Consider the following 23,062-nt stretch of genomic DNA (forward strand, 5'->3'; position numbering starts at 1 on the left):
TCGTGTTCGCCGCACACTGCTTCTTCTCTCACCTTGCGTCTTCGATTCCTCGATTTTCAGAAAATATATAACTAACAGTATATGTGAGAAGACAGCTTTTGGCGAGAAAATTTCGAGTTCACGCTGCCATGTGTGGAGGTGCTGTCTTACAAAAACTCTTTACAAGAAATTACCCACTCACAAGCCGATGTGTGAAATGTTCAAAAACTCCTGGCTCAATCATGATGCCAAATCCCGCCTTTCCCTAGTCAGCCCTCGCATATTGGGGAGAACGTATGAACCGTACCTCTTGGTAGCTCTGTCTCACTTCTCCAACACGTGTAATAGCAAAACGTCAAAAAGACCAAAAAAAGAGAACGTCATTGTCATGGGGTGGTAGAGGATCGGACCTCCCAAACCAGCGTGTTTTGCTCTCATGCATTTGACCCTCATCAACTTTAGAGACGGCGCCAAAAGCCAGTTCATTCTGATCCATGTCCACCTTTGCGGTCTCCAAAATAGTAGCTGTATAAAAGAGTGTTTCTCCTCTTCTCTTCCTTCGTCTTCACACCTCCGAATAGCTTGAGGGTTTATCCAAAATACATACAGCACCTTGGACATGAGACTGCAAGAGGAGCAGCACATCATACATGATCGCGTTCCCGATCATTTTCCTTCAATCAAAATAAATCAACAAAATGAATCATATGTTTGAAGTGTCAGATTTGGGTATAACATTATCAAACATGCGCCACTGCGGTATCCAAAATTCAGCTCTCATGACAACTACATGGCTATGCGAACGCTTAAAACAAGGCCGAAGCTCAATTGATGTACGCACGTGGTCATCTGCAACATCCTCATCAAATACCCAACAACGCTTACGCAATGTCTTCAATCGGGCAGTTTGGATGCAACACATACACCACCTTGTCATTGCCCTCAGCCTGGCCCTGCTCGTCTGCGAGACCTTCACCCCGGATCAACATGAGGTATTGTTCCTGTGGTTTTTATTAGCACACAGACCATCAAAAGTTTTATGTGGTTTCGACATACCTTGACGACCTTCTTCAGCACCTTCTTGGCGAGTGCCCTCTCCCTTTCCAAGTCCTCTTGCGTCTCCATTTCGTTCTCCTTCTGTTCGAGGTACCAGATCAGCAACTCTTCCTCTTCGACACCGTCTTGCGTCTCTTCTTGGTCCTCGTTGACGCGCTTGACAAACATGTTCCGCATAGCGACATACTTGTCGTGCGTGATCTTGGTCTTCTCGCGCGGCGCAACGGCTGGAGTCGCTGTTCGGTCTCGAGAGGCGTCTTCCTGGTCGTCCATCGGTGCATCGGCCTCCTGTTCTGCAGCGGCGGCCGCGGCGAGCAACGCTTCATCATCATCGTCCTCAACTTCGACGTCGTCCTTCTCGACTGAGATAATGGACTGACGGAGGAGGTTGTATGCCTCCTTCACAAACTCGGGGGTAATGTCGCTGACGCAGTTGGCCTTGGCGATGGCCTCTGAGAGACGGATCATACTCTCGAGTTGACGAACAGTGATGCGGTAGCTGTTGCGACCGATACCACCTTGCGCATCGTCTGCTCGTAGCTCCTTGTACTTTTCGACGAGCGTCTCTCTTGCCTCATCAGTAAACTCTGGTCTGAATGTCCTTGCGAACCGGATGTAGCGCTGCAGCTGCTCAGTGTTGAACTCTGGGTCCACAGCTTCGTCTCTGTGCTGGTGGATACCAACGATGTGCTCGGCAAGATGGCGGTCGACAGCCTCGTCGCACTCGTCCAACACGACGAAGAACAGATCGAAACGTGACATGATAGGAGCAGACATGTTGACGTTGGCACGTAGCGTTGTCTTGCGGTTGTAGCGTCCACCGACGGGATTGGCTGCTGCAAGAATAGAGGTTCTCGCGTTGAGCGTGGCCTGGATACCGGCCTTTGCAATAGAAATGGTCTGCTGTTCCATAGCTTCGTGAATAGCGACTTGATCGGCGATGTCCATCTTGTCAAACTCATCAATAGCGCAGATACCGTTGTCAGCAAGCATGAGCGCACCGGCCTCGATCGTAAACTCTCCAGTCTCCTCATCCTTGACTACTGCAGCTGTAAGACCGGCAGCCGAAGACGCCTTACCAGATGTGTAGACAGCGCGAGGAAGGAAGCTGCAGATGTACTTCAAGAACTGTGACTTCGACGTCGAAGGGTCACCAACAATACAGATGTTGATGTCTCCACGCAGCGCCATTCCCTCAGGTGTCTCCTTCGACACACCACCCATCAATTGAAGGAGAAGTCCCTTTTTGATGACTTGGTGGCCATAGACCATGGGCGCTATCGAGTCGACCAATCGCATGAAGATGTTGGGCTTGTGTACCATGTCCTTGAGATCCTGGATCTCTGCAGCAGTCAGAGTCCCAAGATACTCCTCCTGTGCCTCCTCGCCACTTGTCGCATTTGACTCAATCTGACCCTGACCAAGAGACGCGAGAATGTTGCTTGCCTGACCTGTCAAATGGTGGTTGGAGGTCTGTCCTGGAGTAGAGTGATCCGGTGAGACCATGCACGCCAAAAAGGACATGCGGTACGTCAGGTCGCGAACACCGAGTGCTTTGAGACCGCTTACACCTGATCCGCCGACATCGTTGCCTCGCGTCGTGTTCGCTGTATCTCTTTGGGCTTGTGGACGCACACCTGGTACGCGGAACTGGCTGACATCTGGGATGACGATCACTGTACCGGTGAAGATACACTTCTCGCCAGCCTTCGCTCGATCCACCATCTCTCCTCGTAGGATGACGTCCATGGTTCGGGGCATACTGCCGGTGGGTATTTCTGAACTGTTCTCCTGAATGCGCACTTTCTGCCAATCTACGAATGTCGACTGGCGGATGTCGAGACGCCAGCCCTCCCTGTTCATGCAGGTTATGTTGGGACATTGTGTCGGTTCGGTGTATTTGAAGGTCTGTTCGATGTTCGGTACGACGGTGTTGCAGATCTCGCATACGAAGGTGGCCATTGAAAGCTCTGGTCGAACTTCAGATGTTCGTGTTGCCGTGCCAGAAATGGAAAGCAAGCTGCCGATTGATGTGGTGCGTAGCTGGCGAATACGGGAGACGAGAGGGAGGTTGTAGAAAGCCAGGGTGAACAGCTTGTCTGTCTGCTGGTTCGAGGTCTTCTCGTTGAGGCTCTCATTTTGACTGGTAGCATTGCCGGAGTTTGATGTGCCTGCAGCAGAGGCAGTTGAGGCGGGCTGCTTGTGCTGGCGGAAGTACTTGGGCTCGTACTTTGCGATAAGGTTGTGGAGCGACCGGACCATGTATGGCAGGAAGCGGTAGTATTCGCTCGCGATGGCCGCGGCAAGAATGCCATCTTCGTGCCTGAGCAGGTGTGTGTAGTCGACGTAGAGGGTAGAGAGTCCGTACAGTCGCATGCCCCGTATTTGGGCGATGTAGTACTTGTCTGTGGTGGGCACGGCGCTCGATGTGGGAAGAGCCGAGGAAGATGGGTCTTCTGTGTAGCTATCTGTTCGTTAGTATATTCGACAGCATGAAGACTGCTGTCATGGAGCTCACTTTTCGAGGAACTCCTGGAACCGCAACGAGAGCGTCTCTCCCGTCACGTCCACCACCTTGGGGATGTCTGTTCGCGGGGCATTTGTGCGCCTGCCTGGTACTCGCGCTCCGATAATCTCGTCATCAGGGTCTCCTTCTACATCGCTGTTGGCGCCGGCGCTTTCAGAGGGGGGTCCGCGGGGTCTCGCAGACGAAGATCGCATCTGCGGTGTCCGTGCATCGTTGCCGTACGCGCTGGAGGGAGTGGGCGCGGCATCCGAATTCAGTGCGAGATCGAGTAGGGACGACATGGTGTGTGTATGGGTATCTGATGTGGGGTGCTGTTGGTACAGGAGTCTCGCGGGGACGGTAAACACGCGAAAACGCGGTCGCGCTGTCCGAATGGGGAAGTAAGTGTGGGTCTGTGCACTCCATCCAAGCATCACGCGAAGAACAGCAGGGAGCTGCACACTAAACACGGCCACACAAAGAAGAGGCAGTAAATCTTAACTCAATAGATGCTAATCAACGTCCAAAGGTATCTTACACACTCTCTAATCTTAAGACACTCCCGAGGTCAAGATCAACCCCATGTTCCGCCACCACCTCTGCCAGCCCTCCTCTGCGCGCTCAATCTCCAATCGTCTTCACCTGCAAACTTGTTGTGCAAGGGCTGAATCCTCTCAGCCTTCTTTCGCTTACTCAACCTATCCGTTGGCGCAACCTTGAAGAACGTCGGCGCTGCTTCAACGAGCCACTTCGGCTCAATAGCACTGCAGAAGTGCATGTATTCTTTCGTCGTCTCCACAAGTGAGTGGTATATGACGTGTTCGGCAGGCTTGCCAAACAGTGAGGAAGAAGGATGCAGATAGACGGGTGTGCCTTCAACGAGCGTCTTGTAGCCCTCGGCAGGATCTTTGCGTGCGGAGTTGCGGAAGAAGCCCGAGCACAGCGCTTGCCGAACCTTGATCGTGTTGCGACCGCATGAAACGACTTGATGTTTATGTCGCGCCATAATCTGCAGTAACTGGTTTCGCACGTCGCGCACACGCTGCATGTTCTTGGGTATAACGAAGTTCTCTTGACACCACGGCGTACTGAATCCACCCTGCTTCCAACCATTGTACACATTGAGAAGGGTGATATGATCTCCTGAAGGATCGTTGAACTTCTGCTTCTTCTGATCGGCTTGTTGTTGCTTGTCGCGTGGACGATGAAAGACGCTTTGAGTAGCGCTAATCATGGCGACAATGGTCAAGATCTCGTCTGAGCATTGAAGCTCAACGGATTTGATAAGTGACTTTGACAGGGATGGATCCATTGGGAAGTCAGCCATCTGTCGACCGAGACGCGTTAGAAGGCCTTCGTCATCCAGTGCGCCCAACTGATACAGCTCCTCCAGGGCTGTCAACATGGTATTTGTAGGCGGTGGATCCATGAAGTCGAAGTGTAACAGATCGTTGATGCCCATAGCCTTGAGCATCAAAATCGTGTTTGACAAGTTTTGGCGCTGGATCTCCGGAATCGTAGTCGGCAACATTTCGTTCTGGAATGCGGCCTCGGTATACAGACGGAAGCACTTTCCTGGTCCTGTTCTACCTGCTCGTCCACTCCTTTGGCGAGCCTGGGCCTGCGAAATCGGGGTAATCTGCAGACGATCCATTCCTAGCTTTCCATCATAGGAACTCTGTTTGACAAAACCAGGGTCCACGACATAGTAGATGCCGTCTATAGTCAGACTGGTCTCAGCGATATTGGTAGCAATGACGACTTTGCGCGTGCCGTTGGGTGCAGGCTCGAAGATACGAGAGGCCACTTCCGACGGCAAGGCACCGTAAATAGGCAGAATCATCAATTCTGGTACGTTTGGACCCAAAGCTTTCATACGCTCTGAAATGATCTCGCATGAGGAGTCAATCTCCTCTTTACCTGTCAGGAACAGCAGGATGTCGCCCGCTGGCTCCGTCAAGTGGATCTGCATGACCGTGACCAGCGCCGCGTCGAGGTAGTCAGACTCTGGCTCTTTACTGTACATAACCTCGACTGGGAAAGTACGACCTGCAGAGAAGTTAGTATCTGTCTCACATACACTTCGTGGAGTCGAAACTTACCTGGAATTGAGAAGATGGGACACTTGTAGAAGTACTCCGAGAACTTGTCGGCATCCAAAGTGGCACTCGTTACTATGAGCTTCATATCCGGGCGTCGTTTGAGTGTCTTCTTTAGCAGTCCAAACAAGACATCAGTAGCGATTGTACGTTCGTGGGCCTCGTCAAGCATGATGCAGCTGTACTTTGACAGCATGGGGTCCAAGAGAATCTCACGCTGCAAGATACCGTCCGTCATGTACTTGATACGGGTGTCTGGCGAAGTCTTATCCTCGAAACGGATCGTGTAACCAACTTCATTACCGAGAGCGCAGCCAACCTCCTCAGCGACACGCTTAGCGACACTCATGGCTGCTACACGCCTAGGCTGAGTACAACCGATGACCAGCTCGTTACCATAGCCAGCCTCGGCCAAATACTGGGTCATCTGCGTGGTCTTTCCGGATCCAGTGTCACCGACCACAATCAGGATCTGATGCTTGGCGATAGCTTCAAGAAGTTGGTTCCTGAACTTGAAGACGGGCAACGACTCTCGTTGCTCCTTGATACTCATGTTTGTACGTTTGCCAAATGAGGTCTCCCTACTGTTCGTGGAGATCTTCTTCCACTCCGGTAGCGCTTGGCTGGGTTCGTTCGTGCGGGTGTTGCGAAGATCGCTGGCGAATTGTCGTTGTTGGGCCATTGGATCGTTCCACTGGCTACTCAAGTCAACATTCGCTGCTTCCTTGGCGGCCTTCTCCTGGGCTTCCTGCTGTTTGAGGTCACGACGCTCCTTCGCTAATGTGTCACCAGCCATTGCAGCGCGATTGAGCGAACCATCAGGCGCTTTAACAACTCGAATCGGTGACAGCTCCAGGGATTGCTTGGTCTGGCCGGCCAAGAAGGGTGGCTCTTCCTCACGGACTTCAATATCAACATCCTCCTCTTCTTCAAAACCGCCTTCGCCATTGATGTGCGCGTTGAAGTCCTCGTCGATGTCGGGGTAGTCGGACTTCGGTATTACACCGGAAGCAATGAGTTGTTTTATTTCCCAACGCTCTGGTGAGGTCATGCGCTTCCGCATTCCGTTCTTGCGACTGTTGAAACCGTCCTCCACGACTGGCACGGAACTGTCAAGTCCTGGTATTCCTCCAAGTCCTTGGGAGTTTGCGCCTGTGCCGAAGGATGCTATGCGTTTGCCAGGATCAAGATCTTGACCGGTCCGCTGATCCACCTCTTTCATCGACAGCGAAATCCTGTTATTCTCATTCTTGATCACTTTGACCTTGACCTCTTGCCATCTCGATACGAGGTCGGAAGGGTGGTTCACCCGGCCCTCCATCATTTGTGTGACGTGTACCAGCCCATCGACCTTGCCCTTCACGCCTTGTAGATTGACGAAGCAGCCGAAATCCTTGACGCCTGTGACCTTACCATCGTACACTTTGTATAACACGGGTTCGTCGTCAAGCTCGGGGGTAGGCGGCCGTCGGAATTCGTCTAGATCTTCGTCGCGGTACTTCTTGCGGCTTCGTTGCTTGTTGTTTGGCTTTACGGTCCGCGTGCGGCCAAATTCGTCCTCGAAGACCAGCTCGTCGTTCTGCTGTCTGCCTCGTTGCCGACTCCTCGATCGCGAGCGAGAGTACGACCGGTCTCTCTGCCTGTGTCGCTTACTCCTGCTCATATCGTCGTCGCTATCGTACGGGCTCATGCTTCTTTTCCGCGACCTCTCCTTAGGTTTACTGCTTGGCCCCTTCCCTGCCAGTCCCTCCAGCATCGCAAACGTATCGTCTAATGCGTCGATCTGTGTTGCTTCCTTCTCGGGCTCGTCGTCTGCCACCTCGTATTCCACGTCCTTGTCCGGGATCGCCAGGCCCTTGAAAACGCGCGTTTTGCGGTCTGTCGCATCGGTGCCGTTTTGCCCGTTTGCGCCAGATTCCTTTGCTCCCTTGTTCTTGTACTTGGGATGAAGCGTCAAGATGAGACGGTCAATGCTCTCCACCAGACTCTGGGGAAATTCTGCGCCCATGGCCTCCAGCTGGTTCTTGAAGTCTGTGACGCCTTTGCAGTTCGCGTGCTGATCGATAACGAACTCGGCGAGCGTCTTATCCGAAACACCGACGTGATTCTGGATTTCTGAGGTGACCTTCGAGACGAGCGATAAGAACTCGAGGTTCGCGAGATCGTCCATGGCTGCGATCTGGCCCGTGGCGCGCTTTCTTTGGAATATTGGAGTGTAGGATATTGTCTGCAGACTGCATCCACTTGAAAAGATGCAAAGTGAATGGCCTAACGTCAACTTAGGCTTCCAAATGTTCCGTCTATTTTTCTTGTATGAGGTGACCTCGCGCGCGGCGCGCGTTCGTTTGGATAGTCGGGGTGTAGGATATGGGGATGCCGCGGTCGCAGGGACAATTCTGGGTGTTTCTAGGTTTGGAGATGTCGCGCGAGAATGCTACGCGACGACTCTTCCTTCCTCCCGGTGTGGCTGCGAAAGAGTGGTGTGAATGGTTGAAGGTGTTGGATCGTCAAGAAAGTTGATGCGGCTCGGCGGCGATTTCGCGCTAGGCTCCAGTCCCCGCGCTGGCGCCGTTCCTTTCCACGATGTCCTGCATCTATGGATCTTTCGACCACCGACATCCAGTTCTTCGCCCGCGTCGCTTAATCCTTCAGCTGTCTCGGCGTACCTCGTAATACTCACGATCACTGTCACGATGGTGTTTGCACGCATACACCAGTTTATCCAGAGGACGCACGAGAGAATGTTACAGCAACCCTTGAAGACTTCGTTCATCCTGCTCCTCTTCAATTACGGGGGTTATCGATTCATCTCTTACTGGAACCCAATAATCGAACGAGCGCGCATAGCGAAGCAGGCAGAAATGGGACAAGCGGGCACAATGAGTGAGGGCACAAAGGCGCATACATACGCTCCGGACACTGCTGCAAGGACACGAGTGGAAGCTGGACAAAAACCTGGTGGAAGTTCGATTCAATGGATGAACGTGAACGGTGTACCCATCCCATTCATCGGACCCAAGTCGACCGATTGAGAACAACATCTTGCTGGTGTATCGACAAATGTTTGACTGGATCTCATCATGCGTCGGACGTAAGCCTTGGCTTCAGGGTATCGCAACCATGGAACTCAGTAAAACCTCATCTCAACAACCAACGCACATCACAATCATGTGCTGCTGATGCCTGGAGGGGTTTTTCCAGGAAGTGCCAGCTATCAGTGGGTTTTACAAGGTGCGGCCCGCACGGAACACTGGCATCATACATCGCAGGGTTCGAGTGAAGGTACATGCTTGAGATATTGTGCTCTGGTATGGGGACTATAAAAACGGACAATGGAACAAGTAAGAGGTGGAAACGTCACTTGATACGATAGCATCATCGCATAGCCGCAACTTCCATGTGACCGAGGCCTTTGTTACGTCTCCCACTGCGATTTAATGGAAGATTCGAGAGCATCTGCAAGTCTGCTTCTTAATACACCGACTTTCAGCAAGAGTGAGGGGTGGTCAATATCCTGGAAAGGGCCGTCGGCGTTATAAGGTGGTCCGAGCACCACGATGTTGAATTCGAAGCACAGGATCGCGTCAAATTGCATCATCTCACTAGCGCCGATCTCACTCCAACTCCAACATTCCACTGTGATCTGCTACTGCAAGTACAGTAAGAGAGAAGCTCTTGGCTTTATAATTCACGGCAAACGTGAATTGGAAGGCGGGATGCCAAAAGATAACGGTTTTCACACTCAACTTCTTCTGTATACATCAACTTCGCAGTGTTGGACTTGCAGCTCAGTATCTTGTGCCTTGCATGCTCTGGCCGTATGCGGCTGCAGCTCGATGCTAGTGGCATGCGGCTCAGCGTCAAGCTCGATCGGCTGTTATATTGTGTGCGATGGCGCAATTGGCCCGATATGGCAGTAACTCACGGTGACATGAATCACACGTATACTGTACTGAGGTAGTACATATAAGAGCATGTTTCTTGTCTCTGGGTGTTCATCATTCATCTACCAATCTCTAGAGACCTCATCTTAACATACCTTTCCTTCGTCAGTTGAAGACACACCAGGGCATCATCCACCAGCGTCCACTGGCAGCCACATTCCACTGCCATACTTATTGTATTACCTTCTAGAAGCACGTCTCATTTGAGTGGAAATAACCTACTGCTGTGTACTGCACAGTATTCGTAATCATACGAATATCCTATCTATCCCAACAACAACGATGGCGCCAGGACTCGTCGAACCCCACTACCAGTCCACCGCTACATCAACAAATCTCCCAACACCAAAGTCTAGCAACGCCCACAGCTACGTGCCTGGGCGTACCACTGTCAAGAAGCATGCTGAACCGTACAAATACGAAGACCTACGGCCACACTTCCCCAACATCACATGGCCAGCCTACACTGAAATCCCCTACGCCGACAAAGGTCAACTAGGCGATCCTAACTTCAAGAACCTCCTCGCAACCGCCACAGACGTCTTTGACTATAATCCAAAGATCGGTACTGAGATACATGGCGTTGATCTTGCAAACCTCACAGATGCTCAGAAGAACGACCTGGCTCGACTGATCGCCACGCGTGGGGTTGTGTTCTTCCGAAACCAGAAAAACTTCAGCATCGATGAGCAAAGGGAGCTGGGAAAGTACTTTGGCGAACTGCACAAGCATGCTACAACTGGTGTGCCGAAGCGTGAGGGCTTGGAGGATGTCCACGTTATCTATACCGGCGAAGATAGCCCAGACCTAAGGGCTCTGTTCACACCATCGTTCCTTTGGCACTCTGATGTAAGAACTCTACACCGCATCAAAAGAGACACATTACTGACCCGAACCAGGTAACATACGAACTCCAACCCCCCTCCTACACATCCCTCAAAGTCCTCACCGGCCCACCCCGTGGCGGCGGCGGCGACACCCTCTGGTCCTCCCAATACGCAGCCTACGACATGCTCTCACCCCACATGCAAAAGTACCTCGAATCGCTCACTGCTCTCCACTCCGCTGAGCTGCAAGCCCAAGGCTCACGCGACCTCGGCCGAACAGTCCGTCGCGAGCCCGTCACCACCGAACACCCACTCGTTCGGACGAACCCCGTTACGGGCTGGAAGAGCATCTTCTTCAACCCTGGGTTTGTAACCAAGATTGTTGGTGTGCCAAAGACGGAGTCGGACCATATCATCAGCTTCTTGACGGAGATTGTGGCGACTAGTCCTGAGGTTCATGCTAGGTTTCAGTGGAATGAGGGGGATGTCGCGTTTTGGGATAACAGGGTTACGGTATGTTGAGCTTCTTCTTCAACATGATGCACAGCTGACAATGAGTAGAATCACTCCGCAACTTACGGGTTTGCACCTCACCGTCGGCACGCAGTCCGAGTGACTGTTCGTGCCGAGCGGCCATATCTGGACTCAAACAGCCGGTCGCAGGAAGACGAGTTGAGTGAGAAGTATGGGATTCGCAAGGCAAACAAGGATGGGAGTGGTGTTGTGAACTACAACGACTGAACGGTTTGTTAAATCATGGCATGGCGGGCGAATGGTTTTGGGCTTTGATGGTATGAGCGTTCTTTAGCGAGCATGATAGTACAGAGTACATATGAATTAGACTCCTATGTTCATGTGCTTGTTGCCTTCATTCGGAGATCTCGCATTCGTTTGCCAATAGCGCAGCGTAAACATCCTCGATGCTCTCAACCTACCATGGCCGCCACTCCAAAGCTGCCTACTTAGTACCGGGTAACTGAGAGTTACCAGCACTAATAGCTTCATATCCAGTCACTAACTCGGTGCTCGTATGTGTTCCAATGCTAGGTTGGAAGTGATGCGGATTGCTGATGTAGACTGTGGTTCCGTCTACTCGTGTGTAAAGTCCAGTGGTTACATCCCAAGGAGCTTTTGGCACTGCAACGCGGTCGTCTAGTATTCTGTGTTAGTCACTATCTAGGACTATTTTGCGGGTGGGAGTTGAGGAGTGAGCGTACGGTTGGTCCTTCGCTCCAAGAAAGCAGTGATGTCTGCTGCTTGGTGCAAGCTATCATCTGTTCCTCCCACTTGGGGTGTTGACCTGGACTTGGTACATTCTTTGGAGGCGCTCGAGTTGTTTAGCATGGTGAATTGATTAATTGACTGGCTTAGACGGCATGAAGAGGGCAAATCAACAACATATATAGACCTCAAACACGAGCGATCAAGAGAATGGACATGTCTTTATGCCTATTCGCATCCTGTTTGTCCTTGTAAGAACTATGGAGGGTCTCATTGCCGCCTGTTGAAAAAAGGCTGTGCTACGGTTTTCACTTCAGATCAGCACACATTCGGTAGTCACCGAAGTCCTCCTTGGAAAAACATGCTTGACTCTTTCGAGCCCGTGAAGATGCATGTGGATGGAAAGCCAGGGTCTCTGTATACCCAGGCAAAGTAATGGAGGGTCTCTTGGGCTTGCAACACCGAGTCTGAGGGAATCTAGTGGGGTAAGATGCATGGTGCCTGTGTGGTACACGGACTGAGCGCGCCGTCCGACCAATGAGACCACGAATCATGCCTCAGGCGTATGGAAATCTCTGATCAATACACACTGTACCTTTTCAGGTGTGCAATGCACCTTGCAGCTATCAGCCGATGCTGGTGTAGATCCTCGCCGTGGCTGAGGGTCTCCGTATATAACCTTGGAATGATAAGTGAGGCTTCTGACAGAGAGCACCTTTCTTTTGACCACAAACGATACGATTGGAAGGCTTCATGAGGGTCTCCGTATACTCGAGGCTTTTTATGCATTGATGATGCGCTGGCGCGGCTGCCATGACTTACCTAGGTATGAGGGATGGTTTCAGCCAGTATGCGCAAGCTGTCAAGGGTATCGCTTGTCCCATATTGGGCGTGTTCTTATTGGGGGGTCTCAGTGAGTTCAGAAGGGGGCTTGGAAGTCGGTGGGTGAGTGGCTGAGAAGAGGGGGTCTCCGAACTTATGAGAGGTGTGGTGCAGAATGCCGCCGCGCACTGACCAATTTTCCGTCCTTCGGCCGGTGAGATCCCCTTCTCACCACCAATCAACTGTGCGGAGCTAACATCCGGCCAGGCTAGGTACGATCAGTATATGAATGCATCAGTGCCCCCCTTCTGTGAGGGGGATGTTATCGAAATCTACCACCCCATTGTACCGATCACTGCACCCAGCTACCTACAGCGCTTGTCGGCGCGACGCATCGCGTTCAGTAAAACCATACGAACTTCGGTAGCGCGAGGCTATAACCGCCTCGCGCTGCACCCATATCGAGTCACTATGATCATCTGAACCACTTTCCTGGACTCTACCTACCACAGGGCCAGGGATGGTTTCATTGTTCAATATCAGAAAGCTGGTTTACAAGCGAAGAACTGGAGTCTAGCAACCAGGGTTTTCATTCCATCGACCTCTCGAATCTAATGACCGATCGACAATCACCTATGGCATACTCGTCTACTACCGCATCTACTAATCAACTCGGGGATCTCAAGTCTCAAGGTTCTACTTCAGCTTCACCCGACAGAAGCTTCATCTCGGACTCATCCTCGCCAGGAGGAGCCGCGGATACAACACTCAATGCGCTGCCGTCCGGACCGCACACGTCACGAAGCCTGTTGCCAAACAATGCTCCTAAAAGAACCAATCATCCGCCTACTGTGCCTATCAGACGTTGCACCTCTCGATATACTTGTGGAGAACCAGACTGTACGGAAGGTTTCACAAACGAGCGACAACTCATGTAAGTACTCCAAGATCTTCACTCGGACTGGATCTAGTGTACGGACTTCTTTTCTGACTTCTTATTTAGGAGGCACATGCGAGCTCACGTACAGAGAGTGTTTGCATGCAGAATCGGGACATGCACAAAGAAGTATCCACACGCAAAGTCACTCAGAGAGCACAAGCAGACAGTACATGACAACAAAACATACATCTGCGACATACCAGGCTGCAACAAGATTCTTACGCTGAAGAGAAACTTGCGAAGACACAAACAGAATAGACACAATGATGCGGGACCCGAGTCTCTGGATGCCACTTAGTCAATGCCAATCACACATCGATCGAACGCCATACGAGGATGGAAGGAAGCCATCTGATATGGCAGTCGAAACTATTCCTATTCCTGAGTCGGAAAGGTTGTACACCTTCAACCACCTTTTTACAAAAACTTCTCGAGACCTTCTACCTTTATATGTCACCGGGCGTGCGCTAGGGTAGAGCTTAGGTCGATTTCACTTCTCCGTGTGTGCAACCCTTAGAGCTCAAGAACTCAGATGATGTAGCGCATTTCTTTGCAGGTTTGCATCTTCTTTCGCCGAAAGCGTTTGGCAATGTTCGTCAATGACTGCCAGGCGCGATCAGATATTTCCTTTACTGTGAAGCATTCCGCGGATACGACGCTATGGAGTCGAGGGTGTTCCTCCTCCGCTGTAGTAGCAGTCCCCTACCGCCCTCCTTCCCCTGCCTTCAGATTTCTCTGATGTTGCATTGTTTTCGTTGTGTTTATACTGTAAAGTATCGCATTCCCCAGTTGTGTTCTCTAAGATACTCGATCATGTCCTTCATTCGTATTCTGATCCTTTGTCTCGTTCAAAATTTATCAAAACATCGCCCTGGTCGATTGACATCGGTCATCACGGTCACCAAAAAAAATGACTGGCAGGCGTATTGGAGTTATTTGGATTTATACGTAACAGCAATACAGTCTTTACCTCTACTTCATGGCAGACACATCTTTTGATTTTTGTGCAGGGACAGCCCTAGAGCAGATGTAAGTTTCCCATGGTCAATGCCTTCAAGCACCCATAATCCAAAAAAGAGCTCCTGCGAGATACAACGAGAGCTGCGCATCTATGAACGTGGGACCATGGCTACCGTGTCGCTAAAAGGAAGGGCCCGATGCAGTTCAGCTTTATGTGTTGTTGGGCCTATGCACGCCACTTGAAAGGCTAAAGTACACTTGCAGCATGGGCCAGGAGGCATGTACGCCGCTCGGAATCTAAAAACGATTTGACTCATGGGTGAAAATGCGATACTGATGTCAGGATATCTGGGTATGAATGAGGTCATTAGTCTACAGTCATCAGCTATGCCCATACATCGATTCAACAAGACAATACATAGATGACCGCCATTCCCTCGCCTACGTCGGGCATGCCGTGCCAAAACAACCAGCCAACAATATCAACCGCTGCCAACGCCAATCCAAACGTATACACCGATATCGGTTTGGACTATCCCTACGAGGGCCACTTGGGCAACGAAGATTTTCCCTGATTTACCTGACTGAACCGCCCGGTAGGCCGCCGCCGTCTGATGATGCACGCGGCCAGTAGAATCAGTATAGCGATGACGAAGAAGACAATTTTCACAACACGCCAAACCTTGGCTGCAGTCGAGAGTGGTGCGCTTGACAATAAGTCAGAACCGGTGTGTCAAGAAGTTTGGAATAAATTGAAGGTTGTTCGGATCGAAGTATGACGAAGTAGAACAGACGGGAGATTGAGCGCTTATTGCTCCTTTTCGTACCCTGCTGGCTTCTCCATGCCTTGCATCTCGTAGAAGCGAGATGTGCCTGCGTTGTGTTAGTATATGGGGATTGGCTAGGAATGGTGGCAACTTACAGCTGTATCCGTTCCAATCAAAGTTGTCCTTGGGGTTGCAAGAGCACTTGTGGTCGAGGCGGTATTGCTCGCCTGTTGGGCAATGTGTGAATGGGACGTGGTAATAGGCAATGTCGTTGAAGAAGTGGATCTCGTCCTTTTGCAGTAGCAGACCAGCGGCAATGGAGTGCACGGGAGCATCGCCCCATCGTTCGTAGAAGAAACCACCAGCATGGTCGAGCGAGGTGAAGAAGTCGATGTAGGCGTCGGAGCGGAGCCAGTTGAGGTTGCCGATCTCGAAGTTGGACCAGAAGTGGCAGTGGTTGTAGGTCTCACCGCCGTCGTCGCTGAGGAACTTCATGCCGTTGTCTTTAACAATGTGCTGGGGGTAGTGCTTGGTGAAGTTCTTGGTGGCATCCCAGAGGGTGGGAATGGTCTCGACGTATTCGTAAAGACTGAGGGTGAAGCTGTACTTCTTCTTGTTGTCGGCCATGAACTTGAAGGTGTCGTAATTGATGTCGCAGTAGAGCTCGACGCTGGGCTCGACGCGCCAGTACCACTCGTAGTCGAGCATCAAGGGATGGCGGAAGAAGAAGCCAGACTCGTAGCGGCACATGTGTCGGTAGCTGACGGAGTCGCCGTAGATGATCTTCTTCTCCTTCATGGTCTCGCGGACCTTGGCGGCCTTGTCCTGGTCAATCCATTCGGGGAAGGACCAGTGCTCTTTGGGAATCTTGCCGTACTTGGTCTTGCCGGACACAAGAGCAGATGTAACCTTCTTGAATTGGTCGTCGAACTCGTCGTCGTTGAGGAAAACCCAGTCGTAGTGGAACTTGCGGTTGAAGCGGTCTTCGACTTGGCGGATGGACTTGGCGATTTCCCAGACATCGGAGTTGCGGGCGAGGGTGACGAAGGTCGCGTTCATGCGGTCGCCAGGGGCGGTCGCGGGAGGAAGGCCCTCTTGCTCGTTGGGCGTAGTGCCAGGTGTGACTTGCTGGACTTCATCGTTGGCGACGGGGGCGTTGCCCTGGGGAGGAGTCGCGGGCGACTTGTTGTCCTGGTAGACTGGCCAGCTTGCGGAAGGCACAGACGACGAGGAGCCGATGAAGTAGAGGAGGACGAGGGCCTGGGTATGGTCAGTCGCTGCTTCCGCAGTCGTCACACGATGCCGGCACGTACCACTACGGCAAAGACAAGGTAGCGGATATACCGCTGGTTGCCGGCCATGGCGGAATGGCCCTGAGGCGGCTGCTCTGTGGGCTGCTTCTTTTCGGTGACGTCGGAGCCCTCCACTTTCGCTGCTCAATTGCCTTTGCTGCGGACGACGTGTGGGGTACGGAGGAGGCGTGGACGAGGTGTGAGACGTCTACGGGTAGCCCTAGGGGTGGTGCCGGACGGACGCTGTCGGCGCGTTGGTTCCCCGGAGTATAGGACTACAGAAAAACGAGCGGATGCGAGACGCGGGGAATGCGCATCAGCCAGTAGTCGAGGTTGAGGTGGCAGGCAACGTGAGGGATGGAGGACACGAGGTGGATAGGAGTCGTCGACGGGCGCCGTAGTAATGTAGCCACTTCGCAGGGAGTCGGATTCTTTGGGTAAGGCCGGGCCTGGCCGCCAATTGGGAGCAAGCCGCGATGGAGCCAACCTGGGTTCGCAGTACCACAGGCACAACCTCGCCCACCCACTCCGTCGCCGTTACTGTACCCTGCGGCGTCATTCGCCCTGTCGCGAATTATCTGCCCATCTGCCGCCATTTATTTGTGGGTGCGCCCATGCGACCGCGGCCCTGCCAATCTGCCTTTACTTAGTAGCCCAACGTCACCACTTTCGCGTGTTAAATATCACTTCGACCGCCGCATAAACACCACCACACCACCCCCCACCGCCGGGTTCCGCCCACCATGTCTTTCTTCGGCTTTGACCCCAGCGGCCCGAGAGACCGCGGCCACGCCTCCAATGCGCCCGGGTTTGGCCAGCACGACGCCTTCGCCGCACTGGGTGGAGGGGCAGCCGATGACGATGTGTAGGTCGCGTCTCACGTAGCCCACAGCTCCCACTTACCCTATCCACAGCATCGACTTCGAGGAGACGTACGACGGCCTAGGCGATCAGCTCGACGACGATGCCGATGATCTCAACGACGACACCTTCGGCGGCGGCCCTGCCACGCAGCAGTCAGTCGGAAAACACTTCGACTTCGCCGGCCAGACCTCTGCGGTATCAAACACGCTGCAGGAGGAGCAGATGCTGTACCAGGCCCGTCAGAAGTACCCCCAGCAGCAGCAACAGCAGCAGCAACAGCAGCAGCAACAGCACCATCAGCAGCAATACCAGCAACAGCAGACCCAACAGTACCAGCAGAGACCACCCGTCCCCCAGGCGTCGAAGCCAAACCGCACTGGCTATGAGAGCTACAAGGACCCCGAATACATCCCTCAGCTAGAGGCGCGCGCCGATATCTGGGGTCTCAAGCCCAAGCAGCCCGCTGCGCAGAGGCAGCCTTCGCCGCAGCCCCCCGCCGCTTCGCAACAGCCCGCGCCCACCAGAAAGGCCATGAGCATGGAAGAGGTCGAGGCCATGATGCGCGCTCAGTCAATAGGTACCCCTCCAGTGCAACAAGCCCCGCCTCCAGGCTTCCCAGGATTTGCGCAACAACAACAATTCGCCCAGCAGCAGGGGCAACAGTTTTCCCAAGGACAGCCCCAGTACCCCGGTATGCCAGGACAGTTCGCGCCCCAGATTCTGCAAAGGCCTCAACAGCAGCAGCCCGCTCAACAAATGCCGCCTAGACAGCAGCAGCAGCAGGTCCGCGCTGAGCTCCCCGACCAACCCGTCCGATCCCAGCCGCCCCAACAGCCCACCATCCTACAGCGACAAAGGCCCCAATCCAACGAGCCCGGCGCTCAACAGCAGCGCCAAGCAACACCCCAGGCTCAGGCCCAGGGCACACCCACCCAGCCTCGACAGATCTTGCAAAACCCAAACCGTCTGTCAGGACAAGGCCAGCCTATCGTTCAGAATGCTCCCCAGGGTCCTCGTGGTGTTCCAGCAGGACACAACCGCGGTCCGTCGTTCCCCGGAATGGTCATCACCCACCCCGAGCAGCTTCTTCAGCTATCTGAGGCCGAGCGTGCCGCCTTCCTCGAAGAAGATGCTAAGCGGGCCAAGCGGAACCACAAGATTGCTCTCCTAGCAAAGGACAACGGCCTGATGACGCCGCAGGACAAGAACTTCATCACCCGAATCCAGCTGCAGCAACTGATGACCGCGACGGGCAATTTGGAGGAGAGAGGACCTGAGGCAGCTATTGCAGAGGACTTCTACTATCAGGTCTTCACCCAGATCCGGGGTGCGCCACGCCAAAACCCCCAGCAGCCAGCAAGCCAATTCGCTCAAACATACCTGTTCCAGACCAACAACAGGTTTGGCAACCGCAGACAAGGCCGAGGCGGAGACAACCACATGCAGCGCATGGAGCAACAGATCCAGCGCGCAGTTGAGGCGGCCAAAGCAAGACCAAAGGCTAGGCAGCTTGTTGTGGAAGGTAGTCTTGGAAAGATTGCGTTCAGCAACTCCAAGACCCCTCGACCGCTGCTCAACCTGAAGCGGCCAGAGACGAACGATAAGCTGCCGAAGAACCACCGATCTTCCATCGCTGACCGGAAGGAGGCTCTTCGCAACATCGAGGCGGTGTACAAGACACTCATGCAAATGGAAGACCACGAGCGGGCAATGCCACCGCCGATCCAAGAGAGCAGCCCTCCTGAAGCCATCCAGGCACACATGGAATGGCGTTCGAAGATCGAAGCGCTCCACCAGCAACTGTGGTTGAACACAAAGATCATGGAGCCCATCAACCCTGCGTATGTTATAATATTCCTAAAGCCTCTTTCTTGCTAACAAACTCTAGCACACCGCATCCGTTCATCTCCATCCTTTCACACGCCAAGGGAAAGAAGGTACTTCCACGACTTTTCCGCCACATCAACGAACAGGAGCGCATCACCGTTGTCACTATGATCGTTGTCCACCTAGATGCCCTTTCCGTAGTCGGCCGTGCTATTGCTACACCCGAGGAGCCTTTGAGTGCAGCGATCCGAGAAGAGGTTGACCTTTTCTCTAGCACTGTCATGTCGCCTCTCCACGCGCACATCTCAGAGGCGCCGTTGAACATTGTCATCGGCCTTCTTGGTCTTGTTCTGGACCGTACCAACCTCCATACTGTGGCTCGAAGCAGGATCGGGCTCACTCTCCTCACATTCCTCATCTCTCGCGCCGAGCTTCTTAAGCAGTCAGCTCCCGAGATGGTTACCGACTGGCAACAATGGACGGCACTTTACAACCGTCTGTTTGACGTCATCGAGCCTGTTCTTCCTTATTTGTTCCCAGGAACTATCAACGACACCGACGACATGTACATCTGGCAGTTCCTGGCTGCAATGGGTGTGGGCGCCAGTCCTGAGCAGCAACAGAGGTTGGTGCTCGGCGTCAAGGACCGCGTCATGGAGACGGTCTCTGTTAGCAAAGCTTTGCCCGCTGAGATGGCAAGCGCACGAACGGCCAACGTGAACCTCTTCATGAGGGCCATCGGTCTAGATGTGGAACTGCTTGGATGAACACGTTTGATGATCAACATTTGAGCCATACCAACGCCATCCAGACGCCACGCATCGCCCTATGCAGGCGGCCGATGTTCGGAGAACGAAGTTCATGCCCAAGGGGTTGGACGCCACCGCACTTGAAGGTGCAACACCAAGTTGCACACCCATCGCTTGGATGTGGTGTGGACGTTGCACAATTCGCGCAGAGCGAAAAATCTGAGAGCTGGCAGCGGTGAAGTTTGGTGTGCGGGTGGGCGTTGATGTCGTGCTCATGATGAAAAGGCATCGGTCGGCGCGTTGACGACGTAGGAGGAATGTCACCTTATGATAGAACAAAAGCGCCTTCATTCAATATTCGAATATATGCATTGATTTCATGCAACCTTCCTCGCCTGTCAATGTCAAGACCCTTGAAATGTCTTTCTTCCGCGCCCGTGCACTTGCGGTTCCCTTTCGTGACGACAGCCTCTCTCGCTTGTCTAGAACGATGAACTTGCTTTTCTCAACGCCACCTGCGCAGCGTGCGGACTATTCTCCACAGCGCTCAATCATGCTTTGCGCAATCTCCCCTACGCCGCTGTACCAAAGAATGAAGTGGAGAAGCTCGATCATCCACGCCGCCTGGCGCCGGCCATTCGCCCTTGAACGCGACGTCGCGGCTTGCGAAATCAGGGAAAATGCCGCACCGGCCTCACCAACAGCTTCAAAGCCTTGATGTTCGAAACATGAACCTCGCATCGGCGGATGCCCAGTCTGTTTGCTTGCCGAGATAAGTGGCGCGAAACCGCGATGAAGCATGTTTGTAATGATGGAGCATGTTTGGGAAGACGCGCATCAGGTTGGTTGGTCCTGGAGAAACTGCAAATCCGATCCCGCAACGTGACAGTTAAGCTTCGCCGCGGCTGCTTGTCTGACATCCCGGATGTACGAGAGACATGGGAAGACCTCCGGCTTCTCGAGTTGCGGGTTGGCGGGCCCTTTGTTTCATCCATGAGGCGATGCCCATTTAGCTTGTCTGGTCTTGGCATTGCGAAACACCGTCCCCCGGGCTTCGTCAGCTCACCCGTTCATGCTCGTTGACGGCATGACCGCGCGTCGTCAACTTCAAGCGACTCGGCGAGAAGAGGCGTACCTCTCCAGAACACCAGAGCAGCCACAATGGTCAGTTGAAATGAGGTGGCTGACAGAAACAACTTTCTAGCATCACCAGGCGCAAGCTAGCACTACCGTTCGAGAGCCTCTCGTGCGACTCTGACGTTTGTCGGTACCACGGTACTGAAACGTACCTGCAGTCGGAGCCCTGCCTGATGCTAGCTCTCTCCACATTTCTTCAACAGCGTCAAGCTGGACGCGTAACGACCCCCATTGCCTTATCGATACCTCTCCGAGGAGGCTCGAGATGCTGTTGGGCCAATCACATCGCCGTATCTAGACCCATAGTCCCCGTTTCGCACGATTAGTAGCCAACTAGACGGGCTTCTAGATTTCTGTGCCTGAAAACCTGACAGGAGCTAGGCTTGATGTTACCCATGGATCATCGACAATGCAGCACGCGTAGCGTTTTGTCTGCTGCCGCGTGGATCTCAGCTTGGCCTTGAGTGTCGAGTTAGCGCTCCCAGATCATTCATCATGCGTCGGCATCGGTTCGGATTGCAGGCTCAGGTTTCATCCTTCTCGAGTTTCACTGTCTCTACATCGTTGGTCGCATAGACGTTCCTTCTTTAAAAGCACTCTTTTCGCACCCTCCTTGAGAACCGTGGACTACCATCAGGCCGAGCCTTCTGTTCTGTTTCTTTCGAGGAAGTTGTGTTTCGTTTCGTACCTTCCTTTCTTTACCCCATTCTCTTCTTTCCAAACGACAGGTTCTTCCAGTCCGGCTGCCGGTCAGCATTAGCTCAACAGCTCAACATGTTTTCTCTACGATTCTTATTCTTCGTCACTCTTTTGGCGGCCGTTGTGCTTGCCGCTCCCGCCCCTGCCCGCAAGAGGGGTCTCCAAAAACGCTCGTTCAAAGTTCCCAGGCAAATCAACAGGGCTCACCCGACTGGACCTAATGGCGCTGCTGCTATGAGGAAGGTGTTCAGGAAGTACAACTTCAAGGTGAAAGAAGACTTCATGGTCAAGGAGGGTTTCATCTCGTTCTCAAAGCAGAGCCAGAACGTGACCGCAGCTGCTGCCACTGGTGGCAACAAGACTGGCAGTGTTGCAGCCAACCCTGAGGACAACGCTGCTCTGTTCTTGTCGCCCGTCGATATTGGTGGCCAGACCCTGAACTTGGACTTCGACTCTGGTTCTTCCGATCTCTGGTGTTTCAGTACTGAGCTCGACCCACAACTGATCGGCCAACACTCCGCTTTCGACGCATCCAAGTCTACTTCCTTCAAGGCCACTGCCGGTGCTCAGTGGAAGATCAGCTACGGTGACGGTTCCGGCGCTGCTGGTATCGTTGGCACTGACACTGTCACCATTGGAGGTGTCAAGGTTGAGGGTCAGACTGTCGAGCTAGCCAACCAAGTATCCCAGTCTTTCGTCCAGGACACCAACACTGATGGCCTCGTCGGTCTTGCATTCTCCAACCTCAACACTGTCAACGACGGAACCAAGAAGACCCCCGCAAAGACCTTCTTCGACAACGTCATGCCCAACCTAGACATGCCCGTCTTCACTGCCGACCTTGACCCAGATGGCACCGGTGTTTACGAGTTCGGCAAGATCGATGCTACAAAGTTCGAAGGCGACATGGCATGGATCCCAGTCAAGGCTGACACTGGCTTCTGGCAGTTCGGCTCTACCAAGTTTGCCGTCGGCGACCAGCTCTTCGAGAACCCTCAAGGCTCCGACGCCATCGCCGACACCGGTACATCGCTCCTGCTCGTCGACCAGCAGGTTGCCGAGGCATACTACTCGCAAGTCCAGGGTGCTCAGCTTAACGCTCAGGTCGGTGGCTTCATCTACCCGTGCGGTACTGCCCTCCCTGACATGAGTGTCGCAATCGGCGACTCATACATGGCCAAGATCCCCGGTAGCCAGATTACTTTCGCCACAGTTGATGCGGCCAACACGACCTGCTTCGGCGGTGTACAAGGCAACCAGGGCGCCGGTCTGCAGATTTACGGTGACACAATGTTCAAGGCCCAGCTCGTTGCTTTCAACGGAGGAAACCAGTCTCTCGGCTTCGGTCAGAAGCCTGTTCCCAAATAGATGCG

At 53.2% G+C, this 23,062-nt stretch overlaps 6 protein-coding genes across 6 annotated transcripts; 3 read left to right on the forward strand and 3 right to left on the reverse strand.

Annotated features, from left to right (window-relative positions):
• Positions 1-860: 860 nt before the first annotated feature.
• J4E83_001366 (uncharacterized protein) lies at positions 861-3,843 on the reverse strand (the record flags this gene model as incomplete). Its single annotated transcript, XM_049328322.1, has 3 exons — positions 861-980; positions 1,036-3,499; positions 3,554-3,843. 3 exons carry the CDS (start codon positions 3,841-3,843, stop codon positions 861-863), a joined length of 2,874 nt encoding a protein of 957 aa, XP_049192840.1.
• Positions 3,844-4,115: 272 nt separating this feature from the next.
• J4E83_001367 (uncharacterized protein) lies at positions 4,116-7,810 on the reverse strand (the record flags this gene model as incomplete). The annotated part of the gene is made up of 2 exons (XM_049328323.1): positions 4,116-5,590; positions 5,644-7,810. 2 exons carry the CDS (start codon positions 7,808-7,810, stop codon positions 4,116-4,118), a joined length of 3,642 nt encoding a protein of 1,213 aa, XP_049192841.1.
• Positions 7,811-9,866: 2,056 nt separating this feature from the next.
• On the forward strand, positions 9,867-11,152 carry J4E83_001368 (uncharacterized protein; the record flags this gene model as incomplete). The annotated part of the gene is made up of 3 exons (XM_049328324.1): positions 9,867-10,433; positions 10,484-10,924; positions 10,973-11,152. 3 exons carry the CDS (start codon positions 9,867-9,869, stop codon positions 11,150-11,152), a joined length of 1,188 nt encoding a protein of 395 aa, XP_049192842.1.
• Positions 11,153-15,162: 4,010 nt separating this feature from the next.
• J4E83_001369 (uncharacterized protein) lies at positions 15,163-16,482 on the reverse strand (the record flags this gene model as incomplete). The annotated part of the gene is made up of 3 exons (XM_049328325.1): positions 15,163-15,227; positions 15,277-16,381; positions 16,435-16,482. 3 exons carry the CDS (start codon positions 16,480-16,482, stop codon positions 15,163-15,165), a joined length of 1,218 nt encoding a protein of 405 aa, XP_049192843.1.
• Positions 16,483-17,156: 674 nt separating this feature from the next.
• On the forward strand, positions 17,157-19,871 carry J4E83_001370 (uncharacterized protein; the record flags this gene model as incomplete). Its single annotated transcript, XM_049328326.1, has 3 exons — positions 17,157-17,278; positions 17,328-19,118; positions 19,166-19,871. 3 exons carry the CDS (start codon positions 17,157-17,159, stop codon positions 19,869-19,871), a joined length of 2,619 nt encoding a protein of 872 aa, XP_049192844.1.
• Positions 19,872-21,764: 1,893 nt separating this feature from the next.
• On the forward strand, positions 21,765-23,057 carry J4E83_001371 (uncharacterized protein; the record flags this gene model as incomplete). Its single annotated transcript, XM_049328327.1, has 1 exon — positions 21,765-23,057. One exon carries the CDS (start codon positions 21,765-21,767, stop codon positions 23,055-23,057), a length of 1,293 nt encoding a protein of 430 aa, XP_049192845.1.
• Positions 23,058-23,062: the final 5 nt, after the last annotated feature.

The sequence above is a fragment of the Alternaria metachromatica genome, assembly GCF_023757995.1.
Source record: "Alternaria metachromatica strain BMP 0045 chromosome Unknown scaffold_2, whole genome shotgun sequence".
Taxonomy (NCBI): Eukaryota; Fungi; Ascomycota; class Dothideomycetes; order Pleosporales; family Pleosporaceae; genus Alternaria; species Alternaria metachromatica.